The 15939-nt window shown below is 43.6% G+C and overlaps 1 protein-coding gene across 1 annotated transcript in view; it reads right to left on the reverse strand.

The window, feature by feature from the left end:
* The window catches only part of LOC138975684 (dynein axonemal heavy chain 10-like), a 186492-nt gene that overhangs the window by 66848 nt on the left and 103705 nt on the right, over positions 1-15939 (reverse strand). Inside the window, exons 42-48 of the mRNA XM_070348421.1 lie at positions 15321-15439; positions 12754-13048; positions 10751-11011; positions 8809-9016; positions 3178-3452; positions 1961-2113; positions 1255-1580 (exon numbers count right to left, since the gene is read on the reverse strand). Coding sequence (XP_070204522.1) covers positions 1255-1580; positions 1961-2113; positions 3178-3452; positions 8809-9016; positions 10751-11011; positions 12754-13048; positions 15321-15439 — 1637 coding nt within the window. The remainder of the gene's footprint in view (positions 1-1254; positions 1581-1960; positions 2114-3177; positions 3453-8808; positions 9017-10750; positions 11012-12753; positions 13049-15320; positions 15440-15939) is intronic.

Raw genomic sequence — 15939 nt, forward strand, 5'->3', positions numbered from 1 at the left:
CACATGTAGAGCTGCACAGCAACAAGAAGCATGACTCACATGTAGAGTTGCACAGCAACAAGACCGGTGACTCACATGTAGAGCTGCACAACTACAAGAAGCATGACTCACATGTAGAGCTGCACAACAACAAGAAGCATGACTCACATGTAGAGCTGCACAACAACAAGAAGCGTGACTCACATGTAGAGGAGTTGCACAGCAACAAGAAGGGTGACTCACATGTAGAGCTGCACAACAACAAGAAGCGTGACTCACATGAAGAGCTGCAAAGCAACAAGACTGAAGGGTGACTCACATGTAGAGCTGCACAACAACAAGAAGCATGACTCACATGTAGAGCTGCACCATTCTGATCAGTCATCGCTCAACGGCTATCGCCAGTATCTATCTGACCGGACGCTAAATTCCTACGCGAATCTCTCAAAACAAGAATACAGAGTTATCTCCCATATGTTGTTCTCGAGCAGTGTTCGCGAGACGAAAATGATTGCAGATTGGCCGACTTCGACAGTGATCTCAGTTCTGTTCTTCACAGTTATCATAAAGACATCGTTCTAAGGTCAAAACAAGTCGAAATTGTGGGACTGCTGGCGGAAGGAGACCGTAATATATGGTTGCATCACTGTCAAAAAATCGTCTGCTCCAGCGATCTCTGAAACCAAACGGTTGATTATCACGTGACACTTTTGCCATATTTAGAGTTGTTTGCACAGTAAATACAGCCGCGAAAAATAGCTCGCTTGAAACTGTCTTACATATCAATTCCTTTGTAATTTAAAAATTACACAACACCATGAAAAATCCTTATCGACGATCGCGAATCTGCTTATAGCCATAACACACTACGAAAAGATCTAAATATGTAAAAAATCGATTTCCTCGCCAGACAAGGAAAACCAAGGCATCCTGTCAGGGAGAGAATGAACCAAACTCATTTTGACCTGAGGTCAGGATGGAGCTGCACAGCAACAAGAAGCATGACTCACATGTAGAGCTGCACAGCAACAAGAAACATATGACTCACAATCATGTAGAGCTGCACAGCAACAAGAAACATGTGGCTCACATGTAGAGCTGCACGGCAACAAGAAGCATGACTCACATGTAGAGCTGCACAGCAACAAGAAACACGGCTCACATGTAGAGCTGCACGGCAACAAAAAGGGTGACTCACATGTAGAGCTGCACAACAAAGAAGCATGACTCACATGTAGAGCTGCACAGCAACAAGAACTTAGAAGCATGACTCACATGTAGAGCTGCATGGTCATCGTGGTGATGGTCGAGGCCATGTTCTGGATCTCGTCACAGAAGGGCAGCAGGTGGCCGGTCAAGATGGAGTTGTAGATCTTGAAGAGCGACTCCTCGCTTGGGAAGGTCATGTTGAAGACGGAGAAGAGGGAGACGAAGCGAGGGTCGGTCTCGTTGCGGCCTCCCCCTGCCTTGCCCATGGCGGCCAGGTAGCCTATGTCCTTGAGGTTCTTCCAGTTGAGGTCCTTGCCGCGGTCGTAGATGCCGCCTCTCTCCAGCAGGAGCTTCAGCAGAGCGATTGGCTGCTGGGTGCCGTACGTGTCCACCTAATGGCCATTACAAATCGTGTGTTTGGCTTTAACAATGTTTTATTCAGCTAAGCTCAATTCTCAAATTGCACGCATGATTAAGACTACCAAAGGAGCAATGTCACCTGTTGCAGGAATTTCGCGACAAAACTTACAGTGCAAAAACCCTTAAGGTTTCATTCCGGCACGTACCCAAGGACAAGAGATTGAGATTGTTCAAAGATTGAAGTACCGACTGCAAAAGAACCTGAGTTTTTACAATTTACTTTGATTTGAATAGATTAGGCTAAGAACAAAACCGAGCATATGATGGATGCTGAATCGGCCTCACGACCCCCCGGGGGTGTTGTGACAAGAATCAACAACAAACAATAAACATAAAACGAACAAGCTGTCACCTGTGGCATATTCATCTCATCAATGAAGATGAGAAGCCTCTTGCCCGGTGGGGGACCGTACGTATCCTTGGTTCTCTTCTCCACGTTAGCTTCAATGTTGCGCTGCACATCCATCGACGTGGTGCGACTGGAGAAGTTGATTTTGAGCAACAGCTGAAACATACAGTAGACTCTCAGGCCAGGACAAGTTGGATCATTCTTATCTTAAAGAAGCTTGCATGAAATACGAAATCAAGTTCATAAAATAAAATGCGACAACAACAACACCGGCGTTAGTTTTTGTATACATATATACACACCAATTGTGACCCTCCACCACGAAATGAGTCGCATGTCACCTCGCGTGCGCTAGGCTTAATATAAGTCCGGGGGAGTGTCTGGTAACGGTGTGAGGGTCACCTTAGTCACAGGCTTATAACTCAAACAGTTTTCGCTCTTTTCTAAAACGGTTTTCACCACTGGATAGAGCATAAAAAAATCTTTAGGAAAATGTACAAATATGAAAATCATGCAAAGGTGACATGCGACTCATTCCGTGGTGGAGGGTCACAATTGTTGTGTACTTCCCGGTGAGCTCTTGTGAGAAGGGGCGATTATTTAGTGTTCAATATTCCAATTTTTAGATACAATTGTAAAGCATGACAGCTAGAATTTACCCTCTTAACTTCCCTTCAAAATGGTCTGAAATTCAGTGGGAATGGGATCAGCACTTTTAACTTTAAAATACATTCAAACCCTGATGTCACCGGGCAACATACTACTCTGTAATTCTGCACACAAACTTTCTTTTCGGAACTGCCCCGCATATCGTAGACCTGTTTACCCCCAAAACCTGACAAGATTAATGGTCAAGTCAAAAAATAGTAATCTGACGACCAAAATAGTAGCCCAATGGTTACAACACCATCATTAGCACCACAAATCTAATTAAGTCATTTGATGCACATTTGAAAATCGTAGTCTGGACTCAAATGGAGTATCAAAATCCTAAAACATAGTAATACATTACTCCTAAAAAGTAAACAGGTCTGATTATGCTGGGGGGACGTTAACAGTACACGAACCAACCATTCTTTTCCAAACAAATTACTCCCACGCAGACTCACAATGTTACTCCTAAAAAGTAAGGGTAAACAGGTCTGATTATGTTGGAGGGACGTTAACAGTACAAAAACCAATCATTATTTTCCAAACCAATTACTCCCACGCAGACTCACAATGTGCTCCGGGTTGAGCGTTCTCAAGAAGTTGTCCACAGTGGCGGTCTTGGAGGTGCCGGTCTCCCCGATGAGGACCACGGGTCTCTTGAGGTCCACCATCAGCTGGAGCAGCCAGGTGGCGCGGACCGTGTCCACGGTGGGTACGAGGATCCTGTAGAACTGGGTCTCCGGGTCGTGCACGTACTCTGGCACCTTCTTGGACCACGGCACCCACTTTTTCGTACCAATGTCGTAGAAATAGTCGTACAGGGTCTGAGCACCCGGCAGCTCGCCTGCAACAGAATAATGATTTTAAAGTAACCAAAGGGAGGTAAGCGCTCTAAATGCAAACGACATGTGTAATGGAGTAAGCGAGAGTTATACGGAACCAATCTCCTAGCACATGAGAGAATAACTACCACTGACATGAACAATCGACTTTCATCCTCAAATAATAATGATAATAATAACGACAGCGTTTACAGCGCAAACCACAGTAAGCTATGCTCGCCGCGCTTTACATATTAGCTACTAGAGGAATACCCGCTTGCCGGGTAGCCGGCTTCGCCGGGATGAAATACTTAGAGCCGTACGCCGGCTTTGCCGGGTCCGAACAATGGACCCGCCAAGCTTAGGTCCCTCCCAGATTCGTGGAATGGGAACAGCACGAAAATGATTCAGTGGCCATAATGCCATTCCTGACCATATCGAGTCCCATCCTTGTCGACGAATGTAACCGTGTTAATCACCTTTGGAGGCGAACTCCACTCAAACAGGATTGACCAATTTAGAGCTTATCTCTAAGCCCTTTTGATCTGTTATGGCTTCTCAAAGGAAGGCCAGTACATACAAATACACAAAAGCCGCCAGACCACATCACAAACAGAACTGAACAATCCACAGGTGTTGCCCACATAGAGAGAGAGAGACACACACACACACACACACAAACACAGAGAAGCCGTATATATAGAGAGATAGATGACAGTGTATTTTTCGCGTGGCTATAAATTGATTCGACCTTTGCACTTTTACAGTGAGGATAATTTACGGGTCCAATTTACGTTCTGGACACTGCGGTGACCTTCTAAAAATAGTAACAGAACGCCGGGAATATCCGAAGATGCCCCACTCATACTATAGTGCACCATACGAAGGAAGGGAGGTAAACGCTGAAAACCTGGAGAAGATAAGAAAGAGTTACTTTTAATGGTGAAATGAACACAAAAACCAAAATCGGTTCAGCGCTGCGCGCTGAGAGCACGTGTTGAAATATCTCATCGATGATATTGTGTACGGGGTGTAGCTGAATACGGTGTCCAAATTTAAAAAAGATCCACCGAGAACTTTGGCGTTGTGATGTGGTGTAGCGGCTTTGGTGTGTCGGTATGGGGGCCCGGGTAGCTGAGGTGGAACCAAAATCGGTTCAGCGCTGCGCGCTGAGAGCACGTGTTGAAATATCGACCAGGTTGTGTCCTGTCCCGGGTCTACCTGAATATGCCCACCAAATTTGAAGCAGATCCATCGAGAACTTTGGCCGTGCATCGCGAACTCACAGACAGACACACAGACAGACACAAGTCGTATATATATAGATAGATGAATAAAAACAATCTATTTCAACATCTAATACATATATACATTCTAAGAAAATCACGCAACAATAAACTTACAGCAACACATTAGCCACTTATGGACAATACTATGCAGATAGAAGCACAACTCACAATAAAACATATACAATACAGTTTACAGTGTGTACGTGGTTTAATACCACACAACGAGAATATAAATTGGGATTAAGAATTCAAATTAAAAGTGAAGGTATTGGGTTCGAGACAGACATATGTTTTTGTCTTATTGTGTGTTGTGTATAGGGGCGGGGATATAGCTCAGTTGGTAGCGCGCTGGATTTGTATTCAGTTGGCCGCTGTCAGCGCGAGTTCGATCCCAGGTTCGGCGGAAATTTATTTCACAGAGTCAACTTTGTGTGCAGACTCTCTTCGGTGTCCGAACCACCCCCCGTGTATACTACATTGGGTGTGCACGTTAAAGATCCCACGATTGACAAAAGGGTCTTTCCTGGCAAAATTGCTTAGGCACAGTTAATAATTGTCTACCATACCCGTGTGACTTGGAATAAGGCCGTGAAAGGTAAATATGCGCCCACATGGCTGCAATCTACTGGCCGTATAAAATTTCATCTCACACGGCATCACTGCAGAGCGCCTAGAACTGTACCCACGGAATATGCGCGATATAAGCTTCATTGATTGATTGATTGATTGATTGTTCAATCTTAAGGAAATGCTTGATAAATATTGAACAAACGAAACTCGTAACCGTTCTTCGTAGGCAGTAAAAGAAACTCTCTATTGACCCATACAGCGTTCATTAGGCAAGAGGTAACAACAGTTCCGGTGTAACACGAAATTTTTACTCCACGAAAAATTTACTCCGGAGTAAATATTTCGTACGAAATTCTTACTCCGAGTACACTTTTCGTACGAGAAAAGAACTCCCCAAGGCACGAAAAAATTACTCCCTCCACGAAATTTTTACTCCCCATTTTTATATTTAGTCAAGTTTTGACTAAATATTTTAACATCGAGGGGGAATCGAAACGAGGGTCGTGGTGTATGTGTGTGTGTGTGTGTGTGTGTGTGTGCGTGCGTGCGTGCGTGCGTGCGTGCGTGTAGAGCGATTCAGACCAAACTACTGGGCCGATCTTTATGAAATTTTACATGAGAGTTCCTGGGATTGATATCCCCGAACGTTTTTTTCCTTTTTTCGATAAATGTCTTTGATGACGTCATATCCGGCTTTTCGTGAAAGTTGAGGCGGCACTGTCACGCCCTCATTTTTCAACCAAATTGGTTGAAATTTTGGTCAAGTAATCTTCGACGAAGCCCGGACTTCGGTATTGCATTTCAGCTTGGTGGCTTAAAAATTAATTAATGACTTTGGTCATTAAAAATCTGAAAATTGTAAAAAAAAATAAAAATTCATAAAACGATCCCAATTTACGTTCATCTTATTCTCCATCATTTTATGATTCCAAAAACATATAAATATGTTATATTTTAATTTGGATTAAAAACAAGCTCTGAAAATTAAATATATAAAAATTATTATCAAAATTAAATTGTCGAAATCAATTTAAAAACACTTTCATCTTATTCCTTGTCGGTTCCTGATTCCAAAAACATATAGATATGATATGTTTGGATTAAAAACACGCTCAGAAAGTTAAAACAAAGAGAGGTACAGAAAAGCGTGCTATCCTTCTTAGCGCAACTACTACCCCGCTCTTCTTGTCAATTTCACTGCCTTTGCCATGAGCGGTGGACTGACGATGCTACGAGTATACGGTCTTGAAATGGCATTGCGTTCAGTTTCATTCTGTGAGTTCGACAGCTACTTGACTAAATATAGTATTTTCGCCTTACGCGACTTGTTATATTTAGTCAAGTTTTGACTAAATATTTTAACATCGAGGGGGAATCGAAACGAGGGTCGTGGTGTATGTGCGTGTGTCTGTGTGTCTGTGTGTCTGTGTGTGTGTGTAGAGCGATTCAGACTAAACTACTGGACCGATCTTTATGAAATTTGACATGAGAGTTCCTGGGTATGAAATCCCCGAACGTTTTTTTCATTTTTTTGATAAATGTCTTTGATGACGTCATATCCGGCTTTTCGTGAAAGTTGAGGCGGCACTGTCACGCCCTCATTTTTCAACCAAATTGGTTGAAATTTTGGTCAAGTAATGTTCGACAAAGCCCGGACTTCGGTATTGCATTTCAGCTTGGTGGCTTAAAAATTAATTAATGACTTTGGTCATTAAAAATCTTAAAATTGTAAAAAAACATAATTTTTTTTAAAACGATCCAAATTTACGTTTATCTTATTCTCCATCATTTGCTGATTCCAAAAACATATAAATATGTTATATTCCGATTAAAAACAAGCTCTGAAAATTAAATATATAAAAATTATTATCAAAATTAAATTGTCCAAATCAATTTAAAACCACTTTCATCTTATTTCTTGTCGGTTCCTGATTCCAAAAACATATAGATATGATATGTTTGGATTAAAAACACGCTCAGAAAGTTAAAACAAAGAGAGGTACAGAAAAGCGTGCTATCCTTCTTAGCGCAACTACTACCCCGCTCTTCTTGTCAATTTCACTGCCTTTGCCATGAGCGGTGGACTGACGATCGATGCTACGAGTATACGGTCTTGCTGAAAAATGGCATTGCGTTCAGTTTCATTCTGTGAGTTCGACAGCTACTTGACTAAATATTGTATTTTCGCCTTACGCGACTTGTTATATTTAGTCAAGTTTTGACTAAATATTTTAACATCGAGGGGGAATCGAAACGAGGGTCGTGGTGTATGTGCGTGCGTGTGTGTGTGTGTGTGTGTGTGTGTGTGTGTGTGTGTGTGTGTGTGTGTGCGTGTGTGTGTGTGTGTAGAGCGATTCAGACTAAACTACTGGACCGATCTTTATGAAATTTGACATGAGAGTTCCTGGGTATGAAATCCCCGAACGTTTTTTTCATTTTTTTGATAAATGTCTTTGATGACGTCATATCCGGCTTTTCGTGAAAGTTGAGGCGGCACTGTCACGCCCTCATTTTTCAACCAAATTGGTTGAAATTTTGGTCAAGTAATCTTCGACGAAGCCCGGGGTTCGGTATTGCATTTCAGCTTGATGGCTTAAAAATTAATTAATGACTTTGGTCATTAAAAATCTGAAAATTGTAAAAAAAAAAAAAAAATTTATAAAACGATCCAAATTTACGTTTATCTTATTCTCCATCATTTGCTGATTCCAAAAACATATAAATATGTTATATTCCGATTAAAAACAAGCTCTGAAAATTAAATATATAAAAATTATTATCAAAATTGTTTTTTCGAAATCAATTTAAAAACACTTTCATCTTATTCCTTGTCGGTTCCTGATTCCAAAAATATATAGATATGATATGTTTGGATTAAAAACACGCTCAGAAAGTTAAAACGAAGAGAGGTACAGAAAAGCGTGCTATCCTTCTCAGCGCAACGAATACCCCGCTCTTCTTGTCAATTCCACGGGCACTGCCTTTGCCACGGGCGGTGGAGTGACGATGCTACGAGTACACGGTCTTGCTGCGTTGCGTTGCGTTCAGTTTCATTCTGTGAGTTCGACAGCTAGTTGACTAAATATTGTATTTTCGCCTTACGCGACTTGTTTTTACTTCCAGTAAAAATCTCGTACGCAAAAATGGGATGCGGGCGAAGGGATAATGCCAATAAGTGATCTCGCGCACACGAATGTCGCGCTACCCTCCTTCCACCACCAAGACTAACAGGGGACAAGGGAGTAAAAATGTCGTACGCCTGGCATGGGAAGTTAAATTGCTTGTGTTGGGGTGAAGTAATTTATTCGTTATTCATTCGTCAGGGGAGTAACATTTTTGTACGAAATGTTTACTCGGAACTCACCTGTCTTGGGGAGTAATTTTCTCGTGCAATGGGGGAGTGCTTTTTTCGTAAAGGGAGTAACTTTTTCGTACGAAATGTTTACTCCGGAGTAAAAATCTCGTGGGAGTAATTTTCTCGTGTTACACCGGGGTTTTGCGAATGACTTTCTGCACTTACCAGCCTGGGCCATAGCGCCCTCATCCCCAGTGAGAGGCAGGGCGGCGAGGTGCTTGATGTAGACGTCAAACTTGACCCTGGCGTCCTCCACCAGGGCTGCCCCCACTGACCACAGGACGGACATGAGGAAAACTGCCTCCAGCTCGTAACCGTTCTCTAACTCTGCATCTGCCATCAGCGTGTACAGCATCTTGCACATCTGGGTCACCTGGTAGGCATTGAGACAGATGTGTCGTATTATACGCATGGACGTTTTGGTTGCTGGGCTGGGGTGCACGAAGCGAAAGTGGGCACCACCCAAACGGGAGAGAACACACCGCGGGGTCTGATTCGTTCAAATCACAACAAATCTCAATTTTAACCCATCCAACAACGCGGCTGGCTCCCATCCGGTTGGTAACTTTCTCGTGCAGCTCAGCCCTGGTAGTTTCCCTTTTCTGGAAAGCTGGGTGTCATTGTTTTGTGTTTTCAAATCCACGTTTGCACCCCTAAACTGTATTGCCTGCTTGAGTGTGTTCATGTTTTCTAAACTACACCTACAAGACTGTTTTGTGATGATAGGATCTCTTGCGTGCACCAGGCATCACGCTAGGATTTTTCAAATTGCGCAATGTCAGCCAAAAAACGCGTAAAGCAGAACCAATTTTGCGTCCCACTATAACACAGTTAAATCATGTCAAAAGCACGCATTTCACTCACCTATTTCCGGCGCTCACATCGGCTCTGGAATTCGCGGCAAGCCCTGTCTACAACGTCCGCACTTTGGCTCACGGCCGGCCCCTCCATGGCAATACGCACCAGAGTGTCAACTCGCGCGTGTGTGCTATAGTCTGATTCAGTATTGGGATGTGCTGCTGAGCATGCCGTTTTGAATAGAAGTTGTTTTGTGTACGCGTTACGCATAAGCGCCGGGAAAATGCGTGGGCGGATTTTAAAACGCGTCAAATACGCAAAAAACATGCGTTAACGCGATCCCTGGACTGCACATGTATAAATTCGCACAGTATGTCCGGGGGGGGGGGGGGGGGGGGGGGGGTAGGGGTGGGGGCTAGACAAAAATATTCCTCATGCTATCATGCACGGAACTGGCACACGAACCAAGGAAAAACATTTGTTTTCAAGGATAATCAAACAATTACCCTGGCAGTTGCGATAGATTTCACTTTAATCTCATAAAAATGTGTGTACAAATGGGGTACTTGTTGCAGATGACGCCTTTTCCCTATATGCGGAATACGAGATGTTTTTAATGATTGAGAGAGGCAGCTTGTGAAATTCCAACCGAAAGAAACGTGCAGCATTCAATAAATCATTGACATAACAACGATTATCATCATTCACTCAAAATGTCGCTTGGTAACCATACAAGGTTGAGGTTTGTGAAAGGAATAGCAGTCTTGAACTTCCCGCCCTGAACGCCGTCCTTCTTGCAGTGTGCAAGGTGTTTTAAATGACTGAGAGAGAAAGCTCGTGAATTTTCAGCCAGGGGAAACATGCAGCATCCCAATAAACATTGACATAACAATGTCCTGTACGCGTCATACAATATGTTTACAATGACTGAGAGAGAAAACTGGTGAGGGTTCAACAAGCGGAAACATGCAGCATCCCATAAAACATTAACATAACAATGTCCTTCACGCGTAATACAAGATGTTTTCAAAGACTAAGAGAAAGCTGGAGAATGTTCAACTAGCAGAAACATGCAGCATCCTATAAAACGGTGACATAATAACGTGGCTACAATACCAGGTTTAGGTTGGTCAGAGGAATAATGGTCTTCCATTTATTGCCCTGCATGCCGTCTGTGATGCGGTATACTAAACATTTTCAATGACTGAGAGAGAAAGCTGGTGAATGCTCAACCAGCGAAAACATGCAGCATTCCACGAAACATTACCATAGAAATGCATATATCCTCATTCACTTAAAATCCCAATACCAGGTTTAGGTTGGTCAGAGGGATGATGGTCTTCAACTTCTCGCCCTGCACGCCGTCCTTCATGCCCTCGATGACGTAGTCCACGAGGTAAGTCACGTACTTGTCGTAGAAGAGGTTGAGGTCCTGGAACTGCTCCTTGTTCCCCTTGCGCTCGTTGACCCACTTCTGCCAGTGGGGCACGTAGCCCAGGTTCTTGGGGTCCACGTACACCATACCGCACCGAGAGATGGTGGCCGGGGAGGCGTACTGCAGGTCGTACACCTGCAGGAGAAGCAATGTTGTGTTTTGGTAGTGCTCAGTTCGGATCATTGCGCATTCTATCATCATACTAGGAACAGGGTAAGGATTATCACTTCTGCCAGTAGGGTGTGTATCAAGGTTCTGGTGGTCCTCGTACACCATACCGCACCGAGAGATGGTGACCGGTGAGGCGTACTGCAGATCGTACACCTGTAGGAGAAGCAATGTTGTGATTTGGTAGGGCTCAGTTCTATCATCATACTAGGAATAGGGTAAGGGTTGCTACTTCTCATAACTCATAACTCATAACATTTTATTGATCCAAAGGAAATTAAATTGGTCATCAGCAACTGCCAGTGGGGCACGTAGCCCAGGTTCTTGGGGTCCACGTACACCATACCGCACCGAGAGATGGTGGCCGGGGAGGCGTACTGCAGATCGTACACCTGTACGAGAAGCAATGTTGTGATTTGGTAGGGCTCAGTTCTATCATCATACTAGGAATAGGGTAAGGGTTGCTACTTCTGCCAGTAGGGTGTGTAACCAGGTTATTGTGGTCCACGTACACCATACCGCACCGAGATATGGTGGCCCGGGAGGCGTACTGCAGATCGTACACCTGAAGGAGAAGCAATGTTGTGTTTTGGTAGTGCTCAGTTCTATCACCATACTAGGAATAGGGTAAGGGTTGCTACTTCTGCCAGTAGGGTGTGTAGCCCAGGTTATTGGGGTCCACGTACACCATACCGCACCGAGAGATGGTGGCCGGGGAGGCGTACTGCAGATCGTACACATGAAGGAGAAGGAAAGTCGCTTATTGATTTCAATGCTTGTTGTTCTCTCAGGTGACAAAAAATTGGTTCCATTTATAACTCTTTTTTTTTACTCTATTGCACATGCGTGTGGAGCGCTTACTTCCCTTTAATTCTCACGGCTGAACGAGGAGCCTTTTTGTGTTTGAACTGCTGTAGTGTGTGGTGGTTTTCAGGTCTGATTATTGCGCATTCTATCACCATACTAGGAGCAGGGTAAGGATTATCACTTCTGCCAGTAGGGTGTGTAGCCCAGGTTCTTGGGGTCCACATACACCATGCCGCACCGAGAGATGTTGGCTAGGGAGGTATCCTGCAGGTCGCACGTACATCTCGGAGGGGAACATTTTTGTGTGAACTGCTATAATGAATGCTTGGTCTTAAGGTCTGATCATTTTGCGGATTCTATCATCATACTAGGGTTGGGGTAATGGTTATTACTTCTGCCGGTAATTTTCTAAATGTATAAACAAGTGAAGCGTAAATGGTAAGACGAGTGAAGCGTGGCTGAAAACCCAAGCCGATCTCTACAAACAGGCAAACGCAAGAAGTACTGTCCCTTGAAAACAGATCTGTACAAGACAAAAGAAGCCCTGCAATCTCCTACGATTTAATTTCAACACAACAAGACATTCAGAAGTACCTATCGTACCAATGGTTTTGATAGAGGACAAACAGGCAGATGAATAAATGAAGTGTAAACTTATTTTGTGATATAGTATATTATGTTGCAATTGTGTTCACTCTCAGGCAAGATGGTCAGAGCCATTTTCATTAAATGATTATTAATTTGTATACGTTTAAAGGGACAGTGTTTCTCGCGTTTACCTGTATAGATCCTCTCATTATTATTATTTTTTGTTTTTTAAATAGAAACGTCCTAGTACTTGATCATTACTGCATGTTGATACTTAATGTTGGATCTGTTTTTGGATTCTTGCAAAAGCCTACCTCAAACAGCATGGCGCAGTGCTTCTGAAGACGGATTCTCTCCCCGTTGGCCAGCGTCAGGAGGCGGTTGTCGTCCATGACGGAGTTCATGTTCTCCACCCAGAGGGCGTCCACGTCGCCGTCGTACACAATGTACTTGAGCTCGTTCCTGTCCGTGGGCTTGTTGATCTCGCGGAAGATGTTGGACAGCAGTCCGTCAGTCCAGTCACGCGTGGCCGGGTCCAGAACACCGTACATCTCTATCACGCTGCGTTCCTTCGGATTGATGGTGAAACACCTGGTGGTTTGGCCCAGTCTGTACACAGAAATCATTGCATGAGGATAGTTACACTGTGACACTTTAGCTACTGTGTGTTAAAAGTTTCTCCATGTAGATCTATGACTCTGCGTTATTTGGTGCTGTTTGCAAAACACTTTATGGTGAGGTCCAGTCTGTACACAGAAATCATTGCAAGAGGATCTACACACTGTGACACTTTTGGTCCTTTGTTTTTATAAGGCTCTCCCTATAAATCTATGACTCTGCGTTCTTTGGCTGTGTTTGCACTTCATGGTGAGGTCCAGTCTGTACATGGACATCATTGCATGAGGATACATAAAGATCTATGACTGCGTTCTTTGGTGTTGCTTGCAAAAAACTGTATGGTGAGACCAAGTCTGTACACAGCAATCATTGCATGAGGATAGTTACACTGTGACACTTTTGGTACTTTCTTTCTATAAGGTTCTCCCAATAGATCTATGACTCGGCGTTCTTTGGTGTTGTTTGCAAAACACTTTATAGTGAGGTCCAGTGTGTACACAGAAATCATTGCATGAGGATAGTTACACGGTGACACTTTTGGTACTTTCTTTCTATAAGGTTCTCCCTATAGACCTATGGCTCTGTGATCTTGGGGTTGATGTTGAAAAAACTTGTGGTAAGGAAAAGTCTATAAATAGAAATCATTGCAAGAGGATACCCTGTGACACTTTTGGTATTTTGATTTTATAAGGTTCTCTCTATAGACCTATGACTGTGTTCCTTGGGGTTGATGCTGAAACAACTTCTATAAATAGAAATCATTGCAAGAGGATACATGTAGTAACACCGTGAAACTTTTGTTTCTGCATGTTTATAAGGTTTTCCCAAAAGATCTATGACTCTGTGTTCTTTGGTGTTGTTTGGAAAACACTTATGTTGAGGCGAATTCTCTACATAGAAATCATTGAATGAGAATAGTTACACTGTGACACTTTTGCTACTACGTGTTTATAAGGTTCTCCTTTTATATCTATCACGCTACGTTCCTAGGGGTTGATGGTGAAACACCGTGTGGTGAGACCTACTATGTACATAGAAATCATTGAATGAGGATAGTTACACTGTGACACTTTTGCTACTGCGTGTTTATAAGGTTCTCCTTTTATATCTATCACGCTACGTTCCCAGGGGTTGATGGTGAAACACCGTGTGGTGAGACCTACTCTGTACATATAAATCATTGCAAGCGGATAGTTACACTGTGACACTTTTGCTACTGCGTGTTTATAAGGTTTTCCTAAAAGATCTTAGACTCTGCGTTCTTTGGCTTTGTTTGCAAAACACTTTATAGTGAGGCCAAGTCTGTACACAGAAATCATTGCATGAGGATATTTACACTGTGAAACTTTTGCTACGCCATGTTTGTAAGGTCCTCTTTATAGTATCATGGGACGACCATTTATTCTCAAATCCAAACATATTTTGTTCACATTCTAAGGTAGTTTCGAATGGTACCTTTTTTAAGTAAAAGAAAGCTGAATTTGTTCATAATGGATTTCACCGAAAATGAATTTTGAGCCAATCTTGCCGGCCGGCCATACGGGCGAAAATTGCTCAATAGAAAGACTCACTGGTTACATACGTTAGTCAAATAATAATGACCGGCGATTTTTTTGTCTTAACTCCAGTTGAACTACATCGCCTCAGATCTCAAAAAAGAAAAACAAAGAAAAAAAGAGCTCATATTCGGTAAACACACGTGCCGGAAACCGGCAAGCAACAGTAACGGCCTCGGCATTGAAAACATAGATCGGGTGGAATGTAGTGGCTTGTAACGATATTTTAGACCGGAGCAGAGTAACCGTACAATTCCGACATTGGACTCTGTGTGACGCATTTTGTTACCGGAAAAATCCGGTATCCTTCTAGAAAGAGTTAAGATGTGGCTTCTGAACAACAATGTCATACGATGGGGGCCCGGTAGCTCAGCTGGTAGAGCACTGGACTTGTGATCGGAAGGTCGCAGGTTCGAATTCGGGCCGGGACGGACACGGGTCAACTTTGTGTGCAGACCCAGAGACGGAAGCCATGTCCCACCCCCGTGTCATCACAATGGCACGTAAAAGACCTTGGTCATTCTGCCATAAGTGCAGGTGGCTGAATACACCTAAACACGCAGACACCTGGGTAGCGTGACTCGTTGCTGCGAGCTTTCCACTGGGAGGAAGCGACCCGACTTTCCCAGCGATGGGACAATAAAGTAATGAGAAAGAATGAGAGAGAAATTGACTGTGGCTATAAGTGTAAGCTGCGAACTACTCACTTGGTCTGTGCCAGACACATGGTATTGATGACGACAGACTTGCCGCCACCCGTCGGTCCCACGATCATGGTGGTGTGGCGGGTCATCATTGTCTCATACAGCTGTACCACTTTGTCCACCTGTACGGAATAGATAGAGCCGTGTATGCATATACCGTAAAGTACCGAGTATAAGCCCATGACATGCAGGGTCCCCACTGGTTTTTAGAAACAAAATTCCATGACTTTTCCATGACTTTCCATGAGCCTCAATAACATTTTCCATGACTAGATCCACAGGTCGCCATTTCCGAACACGCAAACTTTTTACGTCTTGTCACTGCCAGTTTTGACACTGGCTTGCTTTGCACTGAATTTGAGTCAGTTTCTACGCAGTGTCTCTTCGACAAGCAAGTCAAGCATTTGCTACGCAGTCAGATTATCGGCAAGAGGACTGGGTGGCCGAGTGGTAACGCACTTGCGCTCGGAAGCGAGAGGTTGCTAGTTCGACCCTGGGTCAGGGCGTTAGCAATTTTCTCCCCCCTTTCCTAACCTAGGTGGTGGGTTCAAGTGCTAGTCTTTCGGATGAGACGAAAAACCGAGGTCCCTTCGTTTACACTACATTGGGGTGTGCACGTTAA

This window comes from Littorina saxatilis, linkage group LG9, assembly GCF_037325665.1.
Source record: "Littorina saxatilis isolate snail1 linkage group LG9, US_GU_Lsax_2.0, whole genome shotgun sequence".
Lineage (NCBI taxonomy): Eukaryota > Metazoa > Mollusca > Gastropoda > Littorinimorpha > Littorinidae > Littorina > Littorina saxatilis.